We start from the raw sequence: 27,252 nt of genomic DNA, 5'->3' as shown, positions 1-27,252 counted from the left end.
GCACTTCACACCATCCCTGGATCCTTATTCTTACCTTACACCTCCACTTTGCTTTATTCTAAGGATGCTGTAAAACACAATGAGAAAATACTCCCTAGAGTTATGCGCCATGGCAGCCTTGGGCAATGCTGGTGCCATAAAATAATCTATACAGCACAGTTGTGCAGGCCTCTCACTAGTATACATGTTAAGTGTGTTTTCTCTCCAATCCTTCCAGACCTGGTTGGCAACTACATGTAAATCATTGTAAGATGTATACAAGCAATGGGGCTTGGCTTAGCAGTTATGACATCCGTATCTCCTATTAGAGAGACCTGGTTCAAGCTTTGGTTTCATCTCTGTTTTTCAGCTAACACACTTTGGGAAGTAGCAGATGATGGCTCCAGTAGTTGGCTCCCTTACACCCAAGTGGAAGACCAGGACTAAGTCCCTGGTTCCTGGTTTTGACCTTCGCTTAAGCAGGACCTTTGTGGGCACCTTGGGGAGTGAGCCAGTAGATGGGAGCTGCATTCACCTCTCTCTCTCTCAAAAAAAGAAAAAAAAACTTTTTCTAATGTAAATGAAATTATGCCATGTGTATTCAATACCTTTCAGAGTCCTCCCTTCTTTAACTGTGGGGCTCAAATGTCCTGTGCCTACGTGTCCAACTTGAAAACTTATGATGGCTACCTGCGTTCAAAATCCCATTTTAAAATACTACTTGCTAAATGTATGATTTTGGTCAACCTACTAATCTTTTTGTGCCTTTCCTGGCATTACCTATGTTGTGTAGTGATTGGAACTACTCATTAAGTTGCTCTAAGCAGAGTGTTTTGAATATTTGCTGGGACACAGTAGATACTACCATTGCTCTCATTATTTTATGAAGAATACAGTAACTTACTTTGTGTTGATTACAATTATAAAATACTGTATCCACTTTTATCAACGTACTAGGTGCAAATACTTTGCTATAATACTGGTTTCTAACTTCCTTCCCAATTAAAATATTACCCTTAAAGTAATTACCACTAATAACATTATTATTCTATCATAAACACTAGCAGCTAATACTTATTGAGAGCTTATAAGGTGCAGGTATTTAATGAAGAGTAACTGGTGTGTGCTTTCCCTTACTTGATGCTTATGGAAATTCCACAAGATCAATGACATTAACAATAACAAAAATAATGATAAGTATAAGTATAGTATTGTTGACTAATAAGAAAACTGAACTTCAGAGTCATTAAGTAATTTGCCTAAGGTTCATTATAACTAAGGGGTGAAGCTGAGGATTAGAAATCCAGCTTAGGAGTGGTGTTGTGGCACAGTCGGTTGGGCTGCAAACATACTGACCCATCATGGCAAAGCCATGCTTGCAATGCTACCATTCATATCAGAGAGATGGCTTGAGTCCAGACTGTTTCCAATCCAGTTCCCTGCTGAAGCATCTGGGGAAGCAGCAGGTGACAGCCCAAGGGCTTGGGCCCCTGTCATTCACTGGAGAGATTAGGTGGAGTTCCAGGTTCCTTATTTTCACCTGGTCCAGTCCTGGATGTTCACTCCCTAACCATTTAGGGAGGGACCAGCAGATGGAAGACCTCTTTCTCTGTCTCTCCCTCTTATCTCTATCATTCTACCTTTCTATTAAATACAGTAACTATGTATATTTAAAAGAAACCCAGTTTGGGCCCTGCGCTATAGCCAAGTGGCTAAAGTCTTCGCCTTGCCAAGTGCCAGGATACCATATGGGTGCCAGTTCTAATCCTTGTGACCCTGCTTCCCATCCAGCTCCCTGCTTGTGGCCTGGGAAAGCAGTGGAGGACAGCCCAAAGCCTTGGGACCCTGCACCCACATGGGGGACCTGGATGAAGCTCCTGGGTTCGGATTGGCTCAGCTCTGGCCATTGTGGCAGCTTGGGGAGTGAATGAACAGACAGAAGATCTTCCTCTCTGTCTCTCATTTGCTCTGTATATCTGACTTTGCAATAAAAATAAATAACTTAAAAAAAAAAGAAACCCAGTTCAGTATGACTCTATTTTCCATGTCTTCAAAGATTTTATCCCATGTACATAACAGACCTTCAGAATTATTCAGTGCAAGATTAATACTGCAGTGTAGATACTGAATATGGTCACAGAAGACTCCAAACCATTCCCTTTAGCAGACCCTGGGCTATTCCACACAGGTATGCTACACATGCAACATAAATATGTGCTTTGAAAAGAAACTACAACTGTGGGTGGCCCAGTACAGGAAGAACTGGAAAGTGTGAAACAAGATGGCGGGCTCCATGAGAAACCACCACCCAGAGCCTTCCAAAGTATCCGGTGATACTCATGTGTTTCCAGAGCTCCGTAATGAACACACTCAGATTTCTCTTTCCTTTAATACAATTAATGGAGTCTTTATTATTTAGTAAAAATAGATCAAAGTTTTTATTTCTAGGATATTAAATTGACTTTTTCACTTTTGAAGGGAAGGTGTAAAACATTTCTTTCTTTTATCCTTGCTTGGGGAGTTATAACTGCATTTTAACTGGTGCTGTTTTAAGAACAATTTTAACCTTGAATTGCAAATGTGTTGGCTGGAAGTACATATAAATCATTTCAACTTAGTTTTTATTATAAAAGTATTACAGAGAATAATTAGTTTTTAATCTGTCGGTTCAAATCAAAGGAAAGTTGACATCTATTTACGTCATTCATTTGTGGCAAAAGTTCTCATCCACAAGATGTGGCAAGGGGACTCTTGTGGCTAAAAAGGAGTGTTGAGAAAAAAAAAACCACAAGTGATATAATTATGAACCATTAAAGTTTTGATAGGCACACTATTTGAAGGGATGGGTATAAAATAGCAATTAAACAAAACTATAGCCCATTACCAGCTCAATAAGAAACCCAAGGATAAGCATTAGGGGCTGCAAGGCCTCACCTAAGGTCACAAAGACACTTAAGCTTCACCATACATTTGAGGGAAGACAGAGCAGGCACTGTTTTGTTGCCTCGTTATTAAATGAGACAAGCATGACAGAATATTAAATTCCCAATAGCTGGGAGCATCGTAAGCATTACTAACTGAGCCACTGCTGCAAAAATAAAAACCAAGAATAAGTAGCCATTAGGGTTGAGTATGACTTGCTTTCAAAAACTCAAGCAAAAACTCTGACTTCTTGATGCTAATGGCTGATGGATTTTAAAGGTGGCGATTCCATTTGTGACGGTGTCTGAGGGGTCTGTTGGAAGTCACCAGGTCATGGGTGGAGAAGGGTGCCCCTGGAGGGTGGTTCTCGAAAGAGGACTGATTTACTTGCATGCATAGTCTGTCTAGTTCTCTCTTTTTGCTTCCTGCCTCATCACATGATTATGCCTGCACACCCATTGTAACCAGCCTCCACAGACACTGGAAAACAGGGCCACCTGACCCTGAACTGCAATCTCCAAATTATAAGCTGAAATGAATCTGTTCTTTCTGAAGAAACTCCCCTCAGGGATTGTGGTGAGCGAACTAACCCACTTGTTCAACACCAGGCAATGTCCCTGCTGTAGCTACAGTCTGACAGGAAGGTGCTGAAAGGCCTCCTGTAGGAACGAATGGTCCTAAACAAAATGAATAAAAGGAAGTGATCTCTTTGGATGAATGATGCTGCCTTCACCCCACCATTGCTACAGTTTGGGTAATGGATGGGATGCTGAATGTGCTCAAAAGGCCTAGGTGGTAGATACTATTGGGAGCCAGTAGAGTCATCCTCAGGTCATACACAGTACATGCTGGAGGAAGACACTTCTTGTGCGAGCACTGTTAACAATGCCTGCACTTGAGCCCATGTTTTTCTGATTCTTGCTGCATTATTTTATGCTTCCACTGTCTTTTTCCCACCATTTACCAGTGCCATCGGATGCCCTTAACAGAGGTCAAACTGATGGAGTCTTCTCATATTGGGCTTGAACTCCCACAATGGTGAGTAAAATAAACCTTGAATATTTCTTATAGTAATGAAAAGCTGATTAACATAACCATGTAGAAGCTTTCCTCACTCACACACAATATATAGTGTTGGAACAGAAATTCTGTATTAAGAGTCACCAGTTGTTGTGGCCTTGAAATCAGGCTTTAGAGCTGTGACAGCCAGTAGCCTCATGTAGCTATTTTATCAGCAACGGGCTAGCTTCAACAAAGAAACAGTCATAAACAGAATTTTTAGAGTTAATTTTATCTGTTTCTCTTTACACTTCTAAGAATCTGACTGCTGGAGTTGTGCTGCTTGCGACTAGCTGACAGAGTGCTGGTCTGAGTCCTAGCTGCTCCATTCCGTAACTGAATTCCTGGTACTGTTCCAGCTGTTAATGACCCAGGCACTCGGGTCCCTTGTAGGGAGACTGTGATGGAATTCCTGCTTGTAGTCTTCTGCCTGGCCTGACTTGGCTTTTGTAGCCACATGGGGAGCGAACCAGCAGAGAGAGGATCCTTCTTCCTTCTTTTTCTGTCACTCTGTGTTTCAAGAAAGTAAGTACATCAAAGGTAACTACTAGGAAATTAAAAATGAATTACACGGCAAGTCTTATATCTACTGAGCAGTATTTCTCTAACGATTTGGTGACTATTTGATAACAGCAGCAGCAACAGCAGCAGCAAAAACAACAAAAAAACAAGACTGATGATCTCTTAAGCACTTTTTGGTGCCAGGCACTCTTCCAGGACTAAGCCCACATTCCATTACTTAATCTTCATAATGATTCCATGAGGTAGAAATTGTTACCTTAATTGTATGCATAACAAAACCAAGAAACAAAGCAGTACAGAAGTTGAGTGATTTGGTGAATGTATGGAGCCAGGAATGGAGCTCATGCAGTCCACTTCCAACGGTCTTGGACTTGGCTTCACAGAGAGGCTCTGCTCTGCACGACAGAGATAACCTGAGTTTAAAAAGGCTCATGCAAGAACGATGCACTTATGCCAGAGTGAAGAACTATACTATTGCAATGATATGGGAGAGATTAGTAGTAGGGGATGGGCATGGACTTGTGGAGGGATCAGAAGGGAAATCCTGGAGCCTATGGAACTCTATCATGGAATAATAACATAAATAATTTTTTTAAAAGGGTCATGCAAATAAATCTTCCCTATCCATTCCAGTTTGGCATGAGAAAAAAATATTCAAAGGTAAGAACACTAGATTTATTTATTACCTTTTTCATAACAACTCAATGAGCACTCAGAATTTTGTGTTGGGTAAAGTACAGGCAACGCCCTATTTTAACTTAAGGAAGCATCAGCGTGGCTGCCAATGGGCAAAGAAATCAGCATTTGAGAATAAAACAATAAAAGGAACCCCCTCAGACACTGGTCTCATACACAACTATCTTTCCCAACCAATTATGCACATGTCACAGGAAGCAGTACCAAGTGCTACTCCTGTGACCTCCCACACCAAGCCTGGGATTGCCACCATTTTTGTTTGAGGCCAAGTTTTTTGCCTGGTATTTTGCAAGAGATGTGCAGTGACATTATCCTAACTACTGATCAATTGGCAAGGGCTATCTTGATTACATCATCACATGAGTCAGTAGAGATAGAATTGCCTAGTTACAAGGCTGGTAAGAATGGCCAACTAAATTCACAAGAGAAAAAAACACATGGTTACTCATATGTACTCTGTAAGGCTTCAGAGAAATCCACATCATACAAGTTGACAGTTTGTGTTAATTCCTATACTTTATGCTGTTCTCACGTCTACTGCTTACAGGCACGCACAGTAGATGGGAAGGAAAAGCGAGACAAAGATTTTAGAGCAGTGGAAGACTGAAAGCTTGGGAATGTTTTCTTTCTGATAGGAGCAGACGTGGAATTCCTGACTACTTGGTGTTTCCAAATGGCTCGCCTCTCTAAAATGAACATTCTGTGCTGGCTTCACAAAGAATGTTGGCAGGGTCAGGGTGGGGAGGTCTGGAGCGATAATACTTGGAGAGCCAATGCTTTCCCTTCCAAGGGCTGACACAGCTGTGACCTCTGCAAAGCCAGTCAGCCAGGATCCAGTTTGGCCACAGGATTATGAGCTGTCTTCCTCTCTTGGGAGAGAGAAAGGGCGGTTTGAGGCAGTGCCCGCTAAAAGGCATATTATCTGAAGATGGATTATTGTAAAGAAACTGGAAAATAAATATGATTAATTCCTTTCTTCTCTATTTCTTTGCAACACAATTATCTACAGAGAGATAATATATCGGGAGGTCAGGAAAATTCTTGCAATATTTTTTCTGTTTGAGTGGAGTAGTGGCAGAGATGAGAAGAACAAAGGGGGTTATTAACCAACAGTTCTTGAAGCGGTTTAGTTACCAAATGTCAAAATGCTTCCAATTGACAAACCCTTGATAACACATCCAAGCCTCAAACTCCGCATTCTGTTTGAAGCCACTAAAACTCTGGAGTTACAATAAAGCATGTTACGTGTTAATGGCCCGGAGTTCTCCTTAGCAAACCAACTACAACCCTGTGTCTCTAGCTTCACTTGATACTCTAAGAGTGGCCTAGCCTGTATTTCTTAACCTTACTAACTCAAAGCTCAGGGAGCATTTTATCATAAGTGATAAAAAAGACCCCCTTAAAATAACCACAAAATTTCTTCTGCCAAACCTGCAGATAGAAAAATTTGGGCTACGATTTTATTTCAGATTTAAAATACAATGTTGATCTCACCATGAGGAAGAAAACTCATTTCTCTCCCTTTTCCATGATCTTTTAAAGGTCAGTGCTTTCTGTTCAGAAATCAAATCACCAGTCCTTTTACCCTCAGAAGAGCAGCAGCCAACACCTCTGAAGACTCACTCAAGGATAAGCAGCCAAGCACTTGCTGCTCTGTATCTATTCAGATTCATCTAATGAGAGCAAGAAGGGGAGCTCTCTGCTAATTCACTCCCCAAATGCCTGCAATGGCTGGGGAGGAGCCAGGTCAATGCCCACAGCTGGGAAGTCAACCCAAGTCTCCTATGAGAAGACAGGGACCCAGTCACTTGAGCCATCACTCCTGCCTCTCTGGGTCTTCCCTGGCAGGAAGCTGGAATTGGAGTAGACACTAGGCCCCAGCACAGATGCTGGACTATCAATCAGCATTCTAAGAAGTCAGCTAAATGCTCACCTCCTTTCATCTTCTTCAGCATCTGACTGCAGACAGACCTAGATTATGGTGAGTTGGTAGCCAGCCTTTGCACTCAGTAGTAGTATTAAAAGCAACTGCACTGTGCCACAGAACCCAGAGAAAAGAAGCTGGGAAACAGAAGCGATTCTGTACTTTGCTAAGTACAGAATTAATCACAAACGTGAGTCAGAAGCTCCAAAGGGTAAGAGGTTACCTGGTCAAGAAAAAAGCATGTGTTTCACTTTCTAGGGATGGTCCTGGCCATGAAGAAACACAACCAGCTTCATCTCAGAAGGCCCTTACTATCACTTCTTTAAGATACATCCTTTGGGGGACAGGTGTGGTGGCATATAAAGCTAATCCCCTGCCTGTGGCACCAGAGCCCACTGACATCCTATATGGGCACCTGTTCGTTCCTAAGCTGCTCCAGCTCCAATCCAGCTCCCTGCTTATAGCTTGGGAAAGCAACAGAGATGGCTCAAGTTGTGAGGTCCCTGAACCCATGTGGGAGACTTAGAAGAAACTCTTGGCTCCTGGTTTTGGGCCGGCTCAGCTCCAACCATGGAGGCCATTTCGGGAGTAAACTGGCAGATGGAAGATATTTCTCTCTCTCTCTAACTCTGACTTTAATGGTAAAATAAAGGAATCTTTCTTTTCTCTTTTCCTTCCTTCCTCCCGCCTTCTTTCCTTTCCTCCTCTCTCTCTCTCCCTTTCTCTCTCTCTCTTTTTTTCTAACATATATCCCCTATTTGAGTGACTTTAAGCACCTTTCTGTTCCTTCCACTCAACAGGAACCTGATCAGTGCACCATCCAACCCTAGCCCCAAACCCCTGTTTTGCAGCTCTGTTCCAGTTAGGGAGGTCTCTGGACTATCACCCCACACCAGCTAGGGTCAGAGTCTTGCTGTCTGGATGGTAAATAACATTACTGATATGATCATAGTGTTTCAAACTTTCATTTTTCCCTGTAGAACATCTCTAGACGGCGATGTCAAGCGGGCAGAAGAAAAGTCACATCAATGGAAGGCCCTGATAAAACACATTACATTGTTTGGGTAGTTTCGGTTAACAGGTTGAATCTACCAAGATAAAAATCGTACATTTCACTTCTGGCTCCATTTTATAGACTTATGCATAAGAGATGTTACTCTTTTCCTCTCTCAGTGCATACTGTGTAACAAATATCCCTTACACCAATTCCTCCCTTACATCCATGAATCCTCACAAGATGATTTAAGAACCCTCACTTATATGGTAGTTCCTTTCTTTGACATTATCCCAACCATATTTCCATTTCACCAATTCCCACTCACAATTAATTCCTTGGCCGAAATTCTGCCTTCCTATAAAATGTGTTCAGTTCATCTTTGGAAGGAAAAAAATACAGTGTAGTTATCAGAGACACGGATTTTGGAATAAGACAATCTAAGGCTGGGTTTCTGGCTTCATTACATTTATTAACCATAAGTCACTAGGCATGTTACTTCATTTCTCCATGTCATGATGTCTCACATATACCTTGTTAGTGTAACACCCATTTCTCAATGTTGTTTTGCCAATGATTAAGTTGACATAAGTGAAGTGCTTAGTGAAAGAGTTGGGACACAGAAAGAGCTCAATCAAGAGCATATCTGATTTCACTGCTTTGTGTATACAAATTTCTTATCTGAACTGTGGTTGGCTTAGTGGCCAGAGTATCTGATCTTAGGGATCAGATAAAATGGCCCAGTTATCATCAGTGTGATCTTATGCTGGCTACCTGTCCTCTGTGTCTTTTGGTCTCCTGTATAAAATGGTGTTGCACATAGTTCCTCCTTTAGTAGAATGCTGTGCACGGAGAGCAAATGAAATAGCACAAGTAAAGAGCTGGGAGGAGAAATACTATTGTTACCTTCTCCAGACTGACTCCTTCAATAATTCTAAGTTCATGCTTTCATGTAATCTCAGCTAGGTAATGTGCACCGGATAAATCAAATTTTATTCTTTTATAGTTGCTTAGGTTTAACAACTTTTTTTTTTTTTTTGGTGGGGAAGGTAGAGAATAAATAAAGGAAGAGCAGAACATCTAACAAATATCCTGATGGCATACGACAGTAGCCATGGGTAGTTGAGGCCAAACAAAAAACTCAGAAACCCCATTCAGGGCAGAATACATACCTGATGGTAGGAGATGGGGACGGGCTTCCGGAAGACGATCCATTCCACGATTTCACTACACGGGGGTGTGGTCAAAGACCCTGTGTATCGATAATAGCTGCCCAGGGATGAAGGCAGGAGGTCTCGGAGGACAAAGGGATCCAGGAAGGTCTCTTTCTCTGGAGGGAAAAAGGAAAGAAAAAGCACAACGGTGAGCTGTTCCATGCTGCACACACACAGCTGACACAGCTGACATGCTGGCACCACCTCACAAGCCTTCTGTTTGTTCATATGCAGAGAAGCTGTAGCATTTGGTGGTGTGAGAGTCTCCAACATGGCAACATATCCCAGGATGCTTCTGTCCCAAGAACATGGGCACCGTGCGCTAGTTCATCACACACAGGTCGCACAATAAACAGAAGCAGACAACACACTTTACACCCATCAAATCTTTAAGAAGTCCCACAGCAAACAAATGAGTTTGATTTATATTATCCCATATCTAGCCATCTAGTTTTACCACGGTCCTCATTTCTGTCTAATGTCTGTGAACTAAAAATGAGCGAAACATACTTGGGATAGAAGGAAAGAAAAACTATCAAATGAAAATGTAAACCATAAGTTCCAGTTGGCTGCCTTCCATTGTGATTACACCCAAGATTTATGCAAATCAAAGTGAATCCTAAACAAGTAAAACTAGGTTTCCTTTTTTTTTCTAGCATATTGTAGAGGTATCTTCCCCCCACACAGAGAAATGCTATTTAACCTGGCATCCAAATGTCCTACCTAAAGCTAACCTCTAAGGGGAAATGAGCCATGCACTTAGTGAGTGCCTGCCCTGTGTCACACAGCTCCAAAGAAGCAGAGTTGGGATGTGACTCCAGGCATCATGACAGCAATGTCTGCATACTTCCAATCAAAAGCTAAGAAAGAAGTTAGAGATGAAAATTTAAGAATGGGAGTAGAAGAATCAAAGAAGAGCATTTTAGCAGTAGAAAAAACAGATTCAAATGTCCTGAGGCAGAGAGAGATAGTCCAACAAAGATTAGTACATAGGCTCTCCGTTCTCCTAATAGGCTGAGCATACCATCCAGCTTCATTGATGGGGTACAGAAAGCTGTGGTCTCAAAAAGAATCTGCAGGCTTCTAGCTGAGGTCCACTTGAACTCTTTGGTTTCTACAATGCTTCCCAGGGTATTTCTGGGACTCCCCGGGTCCCCAGGTTACTTCCTGGACATACCTAAGCTTATAGGCATAATCTTCCCAAATTCATTTCATTCCTTCTTTCATGCAGATCAACCAGGGAAGGCGATTAGACTAACATATTCCTAGAATCAAGAGGTCTAGCTAACTGATGGATAATGTAAAAAACTCCAAGAGAAATGAACTACATTAAATCAAAATTGCCATTCCCCTTTTGAAAGAAGACTTGATGAACATGACTTAACATTTACTTAGTTTTTACTATAAGCCAGGTACTCTGCTGAGTATTTACACATCCCAGAAATTTAGGCAGCACGACTATACATGCCAGATCTTGTTCTGAGAGCTTTGTAAAGATTAATTCACTTAATACTCAAGATACGTCCAAGACCTTGGTCCTATTTACAGGTAGTTGAGTTCAAATCCAGATTTCATGATTCACCTCACTTTGTACATTTTTCCACAGGAAAGCTCAAGTACTAACTAATAAAAGCAAAGTCTTCAAATCACAGGATTCCATAATCAAAATTGTAAAGTGTTTTCTCCTGGACAAAAGGCTGGGGATAATGGGGTTGCCCTTCCACCCACTGGCAAGCTTGGGCTTTAATTTAAACCTAGTTACCAGCAGCTTAATAATAGGGGGAATCTCTGCAAGCAAAAGAGTTGGCAGGACGGGCTTGGCCCAGAGGAGGAAGTATCTTGGCCTTTGCTTGCAGCTTCTGCAAAACCTGAAGAAACAGAGGGTGTGTGGTAGGCCTTGGCATCACCAATGGCAAAACCATTACTTTCATGCCCCCCTCCTGGTGTAGGTGAGCTTGGCATCACAGGGCAGCACACGAACCTGTCCCAGGATCAAGGGCTTTAGGCTGACTGAGCCAAAAAACCAACAGGCTTTTCCCCCAGGGGTCTGATCCACTATTGAGGTTGCAGTGGGGGCATGCTGTATGCCAACAGGACGCTATGAACCTGTGGCAGCTAAGCCCCCATCTAGGGAATGTTGGTATATTTTTTAATCAGAGACAGAGAGACAGAAAGCATCTATCTGCTGATTTACTGTTAAAAAAAAAAAAAAAAGCCTCCAAAGCCAGGATTTGGGCAGGCCAAAGCTGAGAGCCAGAGGCACAGTCTCGGTCTTCCTTGTGAGCGGCAGGGACCCAACTTCGTGAGTCACTGCCATGCCTCCCAGGGCACACATTAGCCACAAGCTGCAATCAGAAACTGGAGCCGGGAAGTGAACCCAAGGACTCCCAAGTCACAGCATCAGGTGTCACCTGCCAGGTGCATAAAGAGATTAAGTAGAAATGCCTGCCCCAACAACAGAGGGAGGCTGCAGTTCAAAAGGAAGCATTTCTCCAGTAGGATTAGGACCATAGGCTTGGTGAGGACCTGTGGGAAAGGCCAGCGTGGCCTGTGCCACCTATGCCAACAAGCTCTCCAGGCAGCTTCATGGATGTTGTGGTGCAGTGTGTTACGCCACTGCTTGGGATGTCCACAATTCCTATTGGAGTGTCTGCAATTGAGACCCGGCTACTCTACTTTCACTCCAGATTCCTCCTCATGGACACAGATAAAACAGAAGATGGCTCAAGCACCTGGGCCCCTACCATCCAAGTCCCAGATGGAGTTCTAAGTTCCTGGCTTCAGCCTGGCCTGGCCTTTGCTCTCACTACCAGTTGGGGGACTGAATCAGCAAATGGTGACTTCACTGTTTCTTTTTTTCTGATCTCGGCTCCTTTCTCAAACCCTCAACACCACCCGCTTTTCCATTTCCCTGGAAGGCAGTGAGAAGAACAGATGCTTGGCACGCCCGGGTTCTAATCTCAGCCTCACCTGCCACACCTTCACAGGCTGCTGTGATTACTAAGTCACTATAAGCACAGAGCTCAGAAAGTGTCTATAACAAACATCTCATAATAACAGATATGATGTTTATGCTAATTATCATTATTGATTATGACTTAAAAGTATACCACATCTGCTGTCATTCCATCAGTCTGAGCAGTACAGGCTTGGGATTTCCCCGCCACAGCACTAGCATAGGCTTGGCAATAAACTGACATAACAAAATAACTTATTTAGGAGAGAGACTGGAGAGATAGAGATAGCTAGCTAGAGAGAGAGAGAGAACAAACTCCCATTCATAATTTATTAGTCACGTGCCTATAATAGCTGGGGATTGGATGAGGCCAAAGCTTGGCATTGGGAAAGCAATCCAGGCTTCTCAGCTGGGTGGCAGCAACACAGCTACTTGATGCCACTCAGGGCCTATGGTAGCAGCAAGCTGGAACTAAAAGTGAAATTGTGTATGAAAACCAGGCACTTTCAAATGGACACAGGATCCTAGCCCCTGGGGCAAGCAACTGCTCCCCAGCAGACATGGACAGTTACCGTGACCTAAAGTTAAGACATCTTAGCTATTTCTGCTATCTGTAAAATGGGAAAAACGAAAATATATACTCCTCAAAGTTGCTGTGGCAGTAACTAAAAAGATGAGAAGCTAAAAGATGAGAAGGACAATGTTTGTCCCTGGTGAGCCTTGATAACCAAGACAAGCAGGTGGCCAACACTGGCCTTTCAGGGGTCCAAACTGGCTCACTCTGTGTTTTAATCCAGGGATTAGCAAACATTTTCTCTAAAGCATGAAATAGTCAATATCAGATTTTGCACACCAAAATGAAAAAAATGAAAGGTGTTGAGTAGGTAACTTTTATAAAAAACACACTTTTACCACCTTTATTAGTGATATTCAAAATGCTAATAATAATAGAGCATAATTTTCAAATACATCTAGCTTTTCTGGAGTCAAATAGCATTTCATTTCATTAGGGATTACACATAAAAACCATTCTGAGTTCTGAGATCATATAAAATTGGGCAGAGGAAGGGATTTAGTTCTTGGGCAATATTTTACCCTACTGGTTCTAACTCAAAAGTGTGTAGTGTATAACAGGTGATCCTCAAATCTTAGAAAGTCACCTTAATGCTACAGCCAGAGTCACCATGGCAATGGCTGGGAATGCAAGCTATGTGTTTAAGTGCATTATCATTCAAAGATCCTTGTGAACAACACATTGCAAAATAAACTGTAGACAGCCTCCCCACCAGCAAGGTTTTCTAAGTTCAAACTGAACATCATGATACGCTGATCTTCTTGAGGAGTTCATTTCTTGCCCTAATCCAAGGGCAGTGCTCAGCAGGTAAATGGGGGTGCTCAAAAGGTTTCATTACAAATTAGGAACAATTTTAGAAATGATATTTATAGTCATGTTTCTGGTACTGGCCAGGAAGCTGACGTAAGCTACAGGTGCTCAACTGGCTTTCCCCAAGGCTGAGAGTTCCTGAGGAAGATGAAGAATGCACTTCTCATTTGAAAGTGTAAGGTCCTCCATTAAGAAAATATGAATACAGGTAGACATTGTAAAGGGGGGAGGTTCAGGCTTCTGGTGTGACATTAACATGCTGGGTTTGACTTTCAGCTCCCCTCCCTGGGAAACACCAGGTCCATACCACCCACATGAGAAACTTGCATGGAGTTCCCTGGGGGCCAGATATTTGTGTACTGAACCATTTCCATCTCTCTGTCCATCAGATCAATTAATTGAGAATAAAATGGGGGGAGGTGCACTAGTTAGGCCCTCTGGTTTTGAATTCTAACCAGTCTAAAAGATCTGAACTAGGCAAGTTATTTAGCTATTCTGCAGTTGTTTCTTCATTGATAAAATGGGATAATAATGGAATTGACGGTACAAGGCTCTGAGTATAAAATGAGTTAATGTTAGATGAGGGTTTAGGAGAGTGCCAGGTATAGACAAAAAGTACGTGAGCACTTGTTAAATGAATCTCAGTATAAAAGAATAGTGTAGTTCCAGATCCATCCTGGTCAGAGCATTCTGGCTCTAATCTTAATCCTAATTAGTCATTTGAATTCAAAACATTCCTATCCCAGCCACTTACTGGTTGAGACAAATATTTCAAACACTACTTATACCACTACTCATTTTATTATAGCATAATAAGCAGGCACTGTGCATTACTAGATAAAAGAATTGAAAAGGCATGAGTCTCATACTCTCCTTTCAAGGATTCTGGGTGCTGTATGCAGACAATATTATATTTTAATAATTAATTGTTCATCAAAGAAAACGATGAGGAACAGGGAAGCTAAATTCAAAGTTATTCAAATTGCCAGAATGAATAATGTATGACTTTTATATTAAACACACACTGTATTAAGTAGTCTATATTTCACCCAGCCCTGTCTTTCATTTTTAAGCATTTTGAATGACAATATGAATAATCAGTTGGGGAGGTTTATTTAGAAAAGGAAATATCCTATTTGAATGCAAACAGAGTCTATCTGAAGATGATCAATTTTTTCTTATCAATTAGGAAATTCTGTATGAGGCCTTTAAAGTCATGGTCAACCATTAAACCAAGCACAGCCCAGTTATACTTGAAGTTCCTTTTCAACACTAAATTATATCTGGCTGATTCTGTTCAATTTCTTATTTCTGATAGCAGTGCCAGGAGGCAATTTTTAATTAAAGAAAATTTGAAAGATTCAAACATGCATAATAGGATTAAAAATGTGATCATTAAAACATTAGATGATAATCATTTGATTGATTGCATTTTTTGTGTGTTAATGACCTAATATTTTCAATGCTTTGGTTATATAGGGAAAAAAGGAAGCTCTTTATAAAATATGCTGAGCCATCAATATACCCAGGAGAAATCTGAGCAATAATCAAGAATTAAAGGTTAAAGAACATGCACACGCACAGGCAATATGCTACTTCACTGGAACAATGGACGGAATATGGTTGTTTCTTAGGGCAAAATGTCTCTATTGGGGTTGGCACTGTGGAGCAGCTGGTTAAGCTGCCGTCTGTGATGCCAATGTTCCATAGGAGTGTAGGTTCAAGTCACAGCTGCTCTACTTCCAAACTGATGTTAAGGGCCTGGTATAAGCACTGGAAGACGGCCCAAGTGTTTGGAAACCATGTGTGAGTGTGCCAGTGTCACAGATCATGAAGGAGTGCCATGCTCCTGACTGTGGCCTGATGCCCTTGCCACCGGGACCATTTGGGGAATGAACCAGTAGATGAAAAATTCATTCTCTGTGTGTGTCTTTGTCTCTTTCTCTCTCTCTCACACACACACACACACACACACACACACACACACACACACTACTCTGCTCTCAAGCAAATAAATAAATCTTAATTTTAAAAGGTCTTGTAGCACTCTTAAACAAGGCAACAACAAATTTAGGGAAATGCTTGAGTCCAATCTTCTCGTTTTAGCCTAGCAACTGCTTTATTTCTTTAAGATTGTCTGAAATTCTTTTTTTAAGGAAAAGCAATGAATTTTTTTCTCTAAAACTTAAGAATCTGGGCAGGACCAGACTTTTTTTTTCATGTTGGAGAGAAAGGAAAGAGTAACAGAGGAAAGACTGGGCGATGACATCTTTCCATAGAGGGAGATTTATAAGAGCAGTACTGAAACTGCAGTGTGTATGTGGATCACCTGGGACACTCCTGAAAATGCAGATTTTGACTGAGTCACTCTGGGTGGAATACGGTCTTTTGAATAATGTGATGCTGCTGGTTTGCACACTCCAGTGGCCACTTCCTACGGAGACTATATTGATGGGCTTTGATCCTCTGTGGCCTCATCCACGTACAGCCTCTGATTCTTAGATACAACCATACTGGCCTTTTCGCTATGCTAATATCACAGGGCCTTTGCACTTTTTCTCAGTGAGGTCTACCCTGACACTTTAAACAAATTTATTTATTTGAAAGACAGAGCTACAGAGGGGCAGAAGAGACAAAAAGAAGAAGGGGGAACGGGAACAGGAGAGTGAGAGAAAAATCATCCACCTGCTCGATCACTCCCCAGATGGCCACAGGCTGAGCCAGGCTGAAGTCAGAAGCTTTGAGGCTCATTTGGGTCTTGTACATGGGTGACAGGGGACCAAGCTTGTGGCTCATCATCTGCTGCCTTCCCAGGCAGCGTTAACAGGGAGCTGGATCATAAGTGGAGCAGCTGAGACTCAGTTCACAGGGCATGTTGGAGATGCAGACAGTGACTTAATTTGGTGCAATAACAATGGCCCTAGTAACTGTTTTGTACATTACAATTTTAAACAAATGCTCTTTGAGAAGGAATAGTTTGACTTTAGACCTGAAGTCAAGTAAGTGTTGGACGTAACAAACTTTTCAGGTAGTTACAAAAGCCAGCACAAAGGCACTGCTTGGAATGTGGTAGGAATGAAGTGAAGTGAAAGTAGAAGGAAAAGTTCAGTAATCTCGAATTCAGTAAGACCAAGGAAGGAGATGGGAATCACCTGCCGGATAAGTACAATCTACAGTTTGGCTAAAACCAGTGAGGAGGGGCCGGCATTGTGGTCCATAGGGTTAAGCGCTTGTATCCCATATTGACATGTTCAAGTTCGAGATAGCCTGCTTTTAATCCAGCTCCTTGTTAATGAGCCTGGGAAGGCAGTGGAAGAGGGCCCAAGTGCTTGGCCACCTGCCACTCAATGTGGGGGCTCTCACTGGGGTTCCAGCAACCAGGCTTCAGCCTGGCCTAGCAAGGCTGGCGCAACCATTTGGGGAGTAAACACGTAGCTTAAAGCAATTTCTCCCTAAGTCTCTCCCTTTCTCTCTGTGACTTTGTTTTTCAAATAAACAGAAATCTCTCTTCCTTTCTCTCTGTCACCTTTCTTTGCAAATAAACAAAACAGAACATTTTTACAAACAGCTCATGGCGAGGCCACGCAATGAAATGAAATATCTGATGTAGAGCCAGCAGTTTGGGATTAAGTCTCTATCTGTCACAAATGCGTTAGCTGACCTGGGAGGAGTTTTGGTCTAATGGATGGTGGCAGGAGGGCCTGCCAAATGCTGGGACAGCAATGGGAAGTCGGGAAGAAGGACAGGGCCTGGGGATGTGGAATCCAGAATTCCTCCGAGTGTGATATCCAAAAAGATGGAAGCAGTTGATTATAATAAAGACAGCAGCAATGGGGGCCTCTGCAAAGTCCTGAGGGAACTTACTCAATGATCTATACACAGGTAACATCACCCTATCTTCAGAACTCAATGCTGATTATCACAGCATGTCACCTCCCCAACACTGACTGCTCTGATGACAGAGACATGCAAGGCAAGCACACAGGGTCATCTTGTTTCCATCTTCAGGGTTTCAAGACCAATGATCTTAGGAAAGAAGTGTTAGACTTCAGTTATAACCAGGTCCATCCTGGCTAAGTTGTCCATGAACCAAACCCCAGCGAATGGCTGGGTTTAAACAATGTCCTAGAAGGCCAAGGAGGAAAACAAGTCTCAAAGAAGAAAAGGCAAGGACTGAGTTTGCCCAGGACCATGGAGAGGAAATCTTGGTCCCAGATCCCAGGTACTAGGTCCATTAGTTCTTCCCTGTGATGCAAACAAGATCCTACAAAGAAATCCCACTGTAGAAGGTTCCATTACAACCATACTGTGTCACCCAGCTATATGTCCAGCACCCAACATAGGGCTTCATTTTAGGCATGCCTGAAAGAAATACATCAAACTAACTTCTTGAATAAGTTTAATGCAAAATTAAGCAAACTATGGCCCACAAGCCAAATCTGGCCAAATCCGTACAATCGGATGTTATACTGGCATACACTCATGTCCATAGCTTTCTGTGCTCTGTGGCTGCAACAGAGTACACGGCTGGCAAAGCCTCAAATATTTGCTTTCAGTACCCTTAAAGAGAAAGTTTGCTAACCCCTGCTCCTAACAGAAGAGCAGAGCATTTAAGAGCGATAGAAACAAGCAATGTCATGCAAGTTTCAATAGGGCAAACTACATGGGGAGGCAGGAAGCATGGAGCTTATTTTCGCCTCTGAAACACTTTCTACCTGCGGGCAGAGGATTAAAGGCACACCTCCTCATGTTCCCTACAGGCATACTTTCGAGGGAACCCCAGAGGCCCATGATGACCAAAACAAACAAACAAACAAACAAAAATCCCAAAACAACAAAACCCCAAAAATCTCTAGTGTTGTTAGGAAGTTTAACCAAAGGAAGCAGGGAGAGAGTCCACCTGCTTGATCAGACTCCCATATTCAAGCACCTGGAAGGAGCCCATTCACAAAAAAGCCAACCCACCATGGTTCCAAAAACATACAGCTCCACTGACTGTTGCTAATGATTTCAGTGGACCAAGCACAGCAGCATTTTGATTGAAGGGCTGATGGGCTGAAAGGTATGTTGACTTCAATACTTAAAGACAAACTATAAGATCATGTTTTTTGTCAATATTTAAGAAATCATGGAACATTCAAATTTAAGGACAGGTCCAGGACTGCCAATGAACCAAGGCACTGCTCTCCTCTCTCTTTGATAGGGCTGTTGTAAGCCTAATGGATATGAGATGGACATTTTTAAAAACTCTCAGTCGGTGACCTAATTTGCAATGGAGGAACTGGAAGACACAGGAGTTAAGTGAGTTTGGCAATAGTAAATTAGTTGACACTGGGATTTAGACCCTGGGCTGACAGAGGAGAAAAAAAAAATGCATTTCAGAGCCTAATGCAAATGAGGTTCAAATCCTTGTTCTTGTGTATGAGTAGAAGATACATTATCCCCAGCTTCTAGATCCCATTTTACTCATCTGTGAAATGCGAGGAAGATCTCACTGTGTTGCTGCCAGGACTAAATGAGACAGTAGTGACTGTCCAGCCAAGGCTGGGTACACAGTGTGGGATGAACAGAGGAAAAGCTAATGCTTGTTCACCTCACCATCCTTCCTCCTGATCCCCAAAGACCTAGTGACCCCAAATCATTGTCATTCTTGTCTTCATCATTTCATTTTTATGGAGCTCAACTACATCATGCAATACAGATTTAATTGCAAACAGCCAGGTGGCAATGGCAGCAGAACTCAAGAGCTTTACCGTCACTCCCTGTTGTCAAATGGCCTCCAATCAACAAGTAACAACAATAAGGATGACCACAGTGGGGGCAGGGAGGCAAAGATGACTGCCAGCACTGGAGGCTTACCCTGTACTATGCACAGTGACATATGCTGAGGCACAGAACACTCAAGAGAAACCCACAAGGCAGGTATAACCCAGATCTCACTGACAGCTAAGCAAACTAAGCCACACACTATCCAGAGGGTACAACTCATCTAGCAGGACTGGTATTCTACAACACAGCTGGAGCTCTCACACAACGGTGCCTCTCCTAGACCAAGGTACCACACATACTGCATGCAACAGGAGGCAGAGTAAGAAAATCAGTCACACAAGGTGGCCCAGCATGGTGGCCTAGCGGTTAAAGTCCTCGCCTTGAATGTGCCAGGTTCCCATATGGGCATCAGGTCTAATCCTGGCAGCTCCACTTCCCATCCAGCTCCCTGTTTAGGGCCTGGGAAAACAGTCGAGGACGGCCCAAAGCTTTGGGACTCTGCACCCTCGTGGGAGACATGGAAGAGGCTCCTGGCTTTGGATTGGCTCAACTCCAACTGTTTTGACTAGGGGGGTGAACCATCGGATGGAAGATCTTTTTCCTCACTGTCTCTCCTCTCTGTATATCTGCCTTTCCAATAAAAATAAATAAATCTTTAAAAAGGAAGTCACACGAGGAAGCTTTAAGTCTATTAGTAAGCATGTTTGCAGTAGACAACAGAAATGTTGTCTTTGCTCTTCACAGCCCACTGAAACAATCCAGAAAAGGACATTTCCCTGGACTCCATCATCTAGTAAAAGATGATAAAATACTCAGAAAGAAGGATGGCCAGATGAATGTGTGACTCAAATTCAAATCCAACCACAAAAGCATCAATTGGAAGTCCTTTTATGTGTTCACATCATTGTTAACAACACTATTAGTGATAAAACAGAAGCTTTGCCCTATGCCATTTCCTGGCTTCAGCTAACAAAAGAAGTGGAAATAGCTCACATTGATGGTGGTGGATGGGATGCTCCCATATCCAGGAAACTGTGGAAATGGCTTAAGTGTGCCTGTTTCTAGAAGATTTTGAGATCAAAGGTGCTCAGATAAGCATCAGCTCTTCCCGAATTCGTATAAGACATGAGCCAATTAGCCAAGACTACAGTGCTGCATATTTATAGCACACTTCAGGAAAGTTCCATGTAATTAGATGCTGGAAACATACACTTCAAACGGGAAATTTTGTCGCATGATAAGATGTTCAAAATATCAGTGAGCTGTAGATAAGACAGCACCGGTTTTCCTATTCAAAATGAAGGAACTAATTGCAATGATTTCTTTCTTTGAGGTCACCATTAAAACAGAACCCTCATTAGTTCAGTTGAAACACACTTGGATTACGTGATGATCTGGGCAAGATCAAAACTGAAGCCCATCTCTGTGAAGTCTATTAAATGGTAAGTAAAGACCTGAGTATTTACATTATCCCAGTTCAAACAAACTACGAGGTGAAGGGAATGCTGCTGGCAGATCTGTCACATAACCACACGATAGATGAGGCAGGTCTGGCCAACGTTTTCTACACAAAAGGAGAGAATAAACGTATGGTGCTGAGCAACCTCTATCATGTCACTGCTCAACTCTGCCTGCCAGTACAAAAGCTCCATAGGCAGTATGTACACAGACAAGCGTGGCTGTGTTCCAATGAAACTTCTTTGCCAAAGTAAATAGTGGCCTGGACTAGCCCATAGATAACAGTTTGCTGACCCTGATCAACAGGGCAGTTGGTACATTCTTGGTACCCTTCTTTCTTTAGATTTTCCCTGTTTCAATGCTCTCAGTGGCATCACTCACAAGGTACCCACATTCATTATCCTCATTCTACAAGGCAGAAACTCAGGGACAGAAAGACTCAGCAATTTCTACAGGATCTCACTGTCCTCAAGTTAGAGCTCCAGCACTCTCATGCACAACAAACCTGAACACTGCAAGCATGGCTTTAGAAAAATATAACGATCACATCTCGCAAGTAAAAATTGACAAACACCTCTTTTGTTAAAAGTTTCCACAATGCAGACTTTTCTGTAAAGCTCATTTCCAAGGTCCAATGGCATGTGTGTGTGAGCACAGGCAATCACTACACAGGCAAATAACTGTAGTTTTTGCAGCACCAAGAATGGCAGAGATAGAAAGCAAACATACATATATATTCTCCATGAGACAAAGATTTCTTGAATGGCAAGAAAAGTCTTATTTCGCCTTGGCACCTTGACTAGTATATATGAGGCACTTGGTAAACAAGCTCTGGATTTAAGGAGCTAGAGTTCATATTACTCCAGGCCAACCTTGCTGCTGGTTTGTAACGATGCAGATGAGCATCACAGCTCATAGATTTATGATTCCCCAAAGCCCCCGGTTCTGAGACTGGTCCTTTTCCTCCAAAGTCCTTGCAAGAAACTTTCCTTTAGCATCAGCCAGGAAGTATGTTGAAATCTGGGAGTCCAGAGTGAGGATCCTGGGTGATGATGACAGACCGTGGTCCTAGTAAATGTCCCTTCAGTTGTTCTTCCAACGGGAAGTGTGTGATGTGTTTTCCTCAGGACTGGAACAAGCATGTGAGAAGCCAAGCAGACAGCAGAACACAAGACAGTCTGGAAGCAGTGAGAGCCAGCTGCATATCATGAAGACCTTGCTGGTAACTTTGGCCTCGGTCACTTCTTCAACCATGAGCTTGGTGCAACTACCTGTTTTACCTGCCTGCCAGTGGAAAGGAGACCAAGGTGCTTGTACCTCAGGGGGTTTCGACTGGATTCAGAGATGTCATTGGACTAACAAACTCATTCCTGAGGCAGAGTCAGCAACGGCACAGCTGCAGTGAGGCACCTTGTGTCTCTAGAAATGTTAGAAGTCACCCTCTCTTGGTTGATTTGTATTTTTCTAAACATTACCAGGGGATATTGGCTTCCCAAGTCACCCCGCAACAGTACAATCCTGATGCTGCCAAAGAACCTTCACTGGCCCACAATCAATTTGTAGAGAGAATAAGCGGCCTGTCGGGACAGTTATGGCAAAAATACTTAAGGAAGTGCAGCCACTCCTCTCTTTGTTATAATACCCCTTGTCCCAGAGGAAAGCACTGTCTGAATCTCTTCCTTTCTAATGCTAATTGTCTCCTTTGATGGTAAAATCAAACACAGGCAGAAAGGTGAGCAAAATCATTGCCAGATCATTCGAAATAACCATCACTTCGCTTCCATTTTAGTTTTAGCACCCACACACATTCTCCTACATGATATAGGTTACGTTTCACAATTTTTGGAACTTTCAGTCGAAGAATAAGGATTCAGAAAGTATTCTGCATCCGGTTTCGTGTGCTCCATCTCATGGTTTTTGGAAGTACCCGTGTTGTTGAGGGATGCATTTTTTCAACAAGGTGAGATGTTCTTTTTCTGTGACTACTCCTTGCTATATTTATCCAGGATTGCTAATGACAGGTCTCTAAGGCATTGCTAGGTATGGGTAACTAGGAAAGCCAGTGCCTCAAATATTCTTTGTACACTTGTATCTGAGTTTCTATAAGGGACAGCCATAGGAGTGGGACTCCAAGGCCAGCTTATGTAGAGTTAGATTGTGTGCAAAGAGTCAAAAGCCTCTCTCCAGAAACTTCGCAGAATCCCTTCCCTTCACATCCTTGTCAACCCTTGCCACTAACAGAACTTAGCATAGGCTGATATAGCCTGCAAGATTTTTGTTAAAGCTCTGTGGCTGCAAGATTTTTGAGAGACTAATGTAAAATACATACGAGCTATTTTTAACACAAACTGTCAAATGGATAAACTTAAAACAGAGGTGGGGAAATTTTTTTTTTTCTGCCAACGGTCATTTTTAAGTTTATAATACCATTTGTGGGCCAAATAATCAACTTAATAATTAGCCTACTATAGATTTAGTAAATTTTGAGTCCTGACTGCCATTGCCCTTGCAGGGCCAAACAGAATGATTTTGGACGGCCCACAGGTCAGATGCTCCTCACCCTTGAATCTTAAGGTAATTATGTGTTAAGTTTTTGTATCATACCTATGCAATTATCCTCTGCAAAGAGACACATAATATTATTATTACTCAAGAAAATCTCTTTGTATCCCTTCCCAGCCCTACTACTTTGCCTCTTACCATCATGGATTCGCTGGTTAACGGATCTCTTCCTGAACTTCACCGAGAGGAAGCCACTATGTGCTCTTGTTTTTTGGTGTCCATCATTAATCATTTTAACTCACCGCATACTATTCCATTACAGAAACATCACAACACACGTGCTCCCACTGACAGGTATGAGTTATTTCCATCCTGAGACTATTATGAAGTGAGACAACTCCCACGCTAAACAACAAATGCTGGTGTGGGGATGGCAGAAACAGCACTGCAGCTTCCAAACAAGCAGTACCATCTGCATTTTCCAGCATGCAGCAAGTTCCAGCTTGGAGTCGGTCTGTTTTCCTTGTGAGTGTGGGATGCTGGAGTCTTCACTGCTAACCTAAACACCTTTCTTTGTTTATAACTTCCATAATACATCCTGACCAGTGACGTGACAAAACTGTGCAAGATGAAGGACGTCAGAAGTGACGAGGTCGGTAGGTGTCTCCACGTTTATCTTGTCACAGGAGCCCTGGTCCCAGAAGGTAGGCTAGGGCAAACAAGATCGGGAATGGAGGGTCTGCTTTAGTGCCTCCCTGAAACACTCATGCAGGTGGTCCACACCTTCCTGCACATTCCTGACTCTTCTCCTTTTCCACCACAGACCTGGAATGACACTAGGTTTGGTACAGAAAGGATGAAGTCAAAGATGAAGGGGCTAAGAGAGGAAACTCCCAAGGGTGAATTCAGCAGCAAACTAGTCACTTAAAGATGCTACTCTGCAAGGAGAGCTGTGACTGTATCCTACCCTCCACTTCCATGGCTGGATTTTTGAGTAGGAAGGCTTGCAAGAGCCTCATTCTGTGACATTAATAGGTGATAATTTATTTTTGTCCTTTGATTGATTGCTTTCTTGGAAGAGCCTGGAGAGGGAAGATAAGGAGAACAGCTGCCTCATTCTGACCAGAAGATTTCCTGCTGTCTGAGGGCAGTTTCTAACCCCTGCTCCCAAGCATCCTCTGAAGGAGGAAAAGCCTTCCTGTGTCACAGTCAGGGGAAGAGGACAGTGACCTTGGCAAAGAGCAGCAAAGAGATGACACCCAACCACTGAGCAGCCAGCACTGGGACAGCCCCTTTCAGGCACAGGAAAGTGGGGATGGGCTTTGACCCTTGGAGGCAGTGGTGATGGCCCACATGGGGGTCCTGGATTCAGGCAGGCCACGGCAAGCATTTGGGGCACAAACAGTCAAATGGAAGAGCATGTTCTCTAATTGTCTCCCAGTGCCTCTGAAAAAAAAAAAAAAAACCCAAACCTAAAACCAGAAAAACGATTAAAAAAAAAAGACTGATTTAGTATGGGCATGTTTCGCTACTATGAATATGCATACAAAATAGCCCCCAGTAATTTCTTTGGGTGGGTACCATAAAATGGTAGGCCCAAAACAGGAAAGAAAAAAACCATATTTTTTAGTCAAGAAAGAACATAACATAACATCGACCAAGTAGGTAAGAAAGGCACAAGGAGAAGCTCTGTGTTTCTATGGCAAATTCCATATCATTGTGTGCATATGTTTAAGAACTGGGTTACAATATTTAGGTTAGGTATGACTGTTCCCAAGTACTGCTCATCACAGTCAAAAAACTTTGTCTATAATGAAATCAATGCAGCCCACAGTGGATATTGGTGGAAGGATAAATAGAATGATTAATTGCTTCAAATTATTGCCCAATTATTGCTGAATGGCTACACACAAAGAACCACAATCAATGGCAAATTGTCTCACAGTATTCCACTTGTTTTTCTTCGTGGCTCTCGAGCTTATGGAGAACACAATATACACAGGACAACAATACCAGAAATTGGACTTCATGGGACCCATGGGTTTCTAGGATGTCTCTCCCCAGTGCCAGAGACAATGTTACAGGGATCACAGCCTAGAACATGCCAGATTTTCTCCTATAGAAACCTCCACCTCTACCAGTCTTGAGTGAATTCTAAGCTTCCTTTTCTGCCCTGACAATCTTAATGTCCACTTGCCTAATCCCATGTCGGAGTTAAGTTTGCTGCTTCCCACTCTTTAATGCTGTGAAACTCATCTTTCCCAAAAGTTGAAAACTTTAGGAGGGTGTTTACATGTACTTTATACCTACCCTTGTGGTATACTTCTATTAGGTCCTTAACAACAGAGGACAAAATAAACCAGTGCTGTTTCTAAGATCCTCTAAATGCCGTAAAAAGGAGAGATCAAGAACAACCTTTCCAAGTGTGATTAGGAAGGTGTCTTTGGAAGGAAAGCGACAAGGTCTTGGGTAGCCATGGGAGTGTACCCGTGAGGTCTTCACTTCAGTGACAAAGTACACGTTGAGGACTCTGGTTAGTGTGCACCCTGGAGTCGCTCTTTCTTGGATTCACACAGTGAGGGAATAAGAGGCAGGCCAATCCTGCATAATGCACACTTCCTTCTGGGTCTTCTGTGGTCTAGCAGAACCTTTCTCAAAGCGGCCTATAACCCATCCTTGGAAGTTCCATCTTCCTTTGTGGAGGTGTCAGACTCACAGTGTGGTCCTAAGAGTCATTTCAGCTGATAAAACACCCACGGGGACTTCAAAGAGTGGAAAATAGTGTTCACAGATTAGCTCTACTAAGTGCAAAAAGTAGAAGCCAGTGCATGCTTTTTCATTAAACACATATTCTGTGAATCAAGACTCCTCACATGCATGAACTTCCAAAAATTTTTTTCTACCAACAAACATCTTTAAACTCTATTTTCCGTGGACATCTTTTAAAGAGAGAGAGAGAGAGACAGGGAGGGTGAGGAAGAGGACAGGAAGAAGTTGGAAGCCAGGAACTCAATCCAGGTGTCTTACACAGGTGGCAGAGACCCAAATATGTTATCACCTGCTACTTCCAAGGGTCCACATTAACAGAAAGCTGGAATTTCAAGCAGAGTAAGACAGTGAGCCCAGGCACCCTGATATGAAATGTGGGTATCCTAACTGATGAGTTACCCTCTAGGACAAGCACCGGAGTTTTCTGAAACATCACTGTAGGTAAAATTCTTCCTAAAAAATGAATTCTTTTCCTGAGAAATTAACATTTGTGAGATATGACTCCCAGAGCTAAAGAAATAAAAGCCATTTCTGATCTGCAACAGAAATCCATATTGATTTTTCCCTTTGCACATCTGCATCACCATTTCCCAACCCGAGACACTGTGAAGGGCATGATTATTTATGTCCCTTCAAATTAACAGATCACACAAATCCCTCTTAGGACCTTCCTCTGAGAATGCCTCTAATTCCAGCACAAGTTCTCTTTTTAACTATTTCAAATGTCTATTTCCTTTCATAAGGATGATAGGTGCCTATTCGTTCCTCTTCCCAATCAAAGCAAAATCCAAGTGGACATTTGTCGGCTTCCTTTCATCCTGTTTTATATTTTGCACTCACTTATGTATTTGTATTTCATCTGAAAACTCAGCTGACATCTACCAAGCGGACACTTACAAGGTACAATGTGCCAAACACACATGCTCTCTGGCCCTTATGAAGCTCTGGTGGTCAGTAGATGAGCAGATACACACACAAGGTCATTTCAGACACATTTGGTGCTTTGAAGAATGAACCGTGGAATGATGTGACAGTGACGGGAGTGATGGGGATTTGGGAATGAACAGGGCTTTTATAAGGAGGCAAGATCTGAACAGACACGTG

The 27,252-nt window shown here is 42.6% G+C and overlaps 1 protein-coding gene across 2 annotated transcripts in view; it reads right to left on the bottom strand.

Moving 5' to 3' along the window:
- The window catches only part of PTPRG (protein tyrosine phosphatase receptor type G), a 678,048-nt gene that overhangs the window by 119,042 nt on the left and 531,754 nt on the right, over positions 1–27,252 (bottom strand). For both annotated transcript variants that reach the window (XM_040994746.1, XM_040994747.1), the window contains exon 7: positions 9,269–9,426. In XM_040994746.1, coding sequence (XP_040850680.1) covers positions 9,269–9,426 — 158 coding nt within the window. The remainder of the gene's footprint in view (positions 1–9,268; positions 9,427–27,252) is intronic.

The sequence above is a fragment of the Ochotona curzoniae genome, unplaced genomic scaffold, assembly GCF_017591425.1.
Source record: "Ochotona curzoniae isolate NIBS_2020 unplaced genomic scaffold, NIBS_Ocur_1.0 contig_908, whole genome shotgun sequence".
Classification (NCBI taxonomy): Eukaryota; Metazoa; Chordata; class Mammalia; order Lagomorpha; family Ochotonidae; genus Ochotona; species Ochotona curzoniae.
Note: the sequence above shows the minus strand (reverse complement) of the source record. Positions and strands in the feature narration are given on the sequence as shown.